Here is a 347-nt window from a genome sequence, read left to right on the forward strand (position 1 = left end):
CTGTGCCCACTCCTCGAAGGAGTCGGCGTGGCGGCAATGCACATGGAGGCGCAGGTTCTTCTTGTGCTTGGTGGTGAAGTGACAGAACTCACAAGCAAACGGCTTCCCTCCTGCAGGACATGGGAGGTGCGAGTCAAGCAGGGAGTCCCCAAGGGATGGCAGGGAAAGCAGACAGGCACTGACCACCTCCCAGAGAAGCAGGGGTGTAGGACATCAGGGCACATGGCAGGCAGACAGCTCCTCTCACCTGTGTGCTTGACAGCCATGTGCGAGACCAGGAAATCCTCCCGGAAGGTGGAGTACTTGCAGAAGCTGCACTTGTAGGGCTTGTCATTCATGTGTGACAG

At 57.9% G+C, this 347-nt stretch overlaps 1 protein-coding gene across 1 annotated transcript in view; it reads right to left on the reverse strand.

The window, feature by feature from the left end:
* ZNF335 (zinc finger protein 335) overlaps positions 1-347 on the reverse strand; it is a gene marked incomplete at its 3' end in the record, with an annotated part of 9,071 nt that overhangs the window by 4,573 nt on the left and 4,151 nt on the right. The window contains 2 exon segments of the mRNA XM_009698677.1: positions 7-110; positions 248-342. Of these exon segments, the coding sequence (XP_009696979.1) occupies positions 7-110; positions 248-342 (199 nt within the window).

This window comes from Cariama cristata, unplaced genomic scaffold, assembly GCF_000690535.1.
Source record: "Cariama cristata isolate BGI_N322 unplaced genomic scaffold, ASM69053v1 scaffold17634, whole genome shotgun sequence".
In the NCBI taxonomy this organism is placed as follows: domain Eukaryota; kingdom Metazoa; phylum Chordata; class Aves; order Cariamiformes; family Cariamidae; genus Cariama; species Cariama cristata.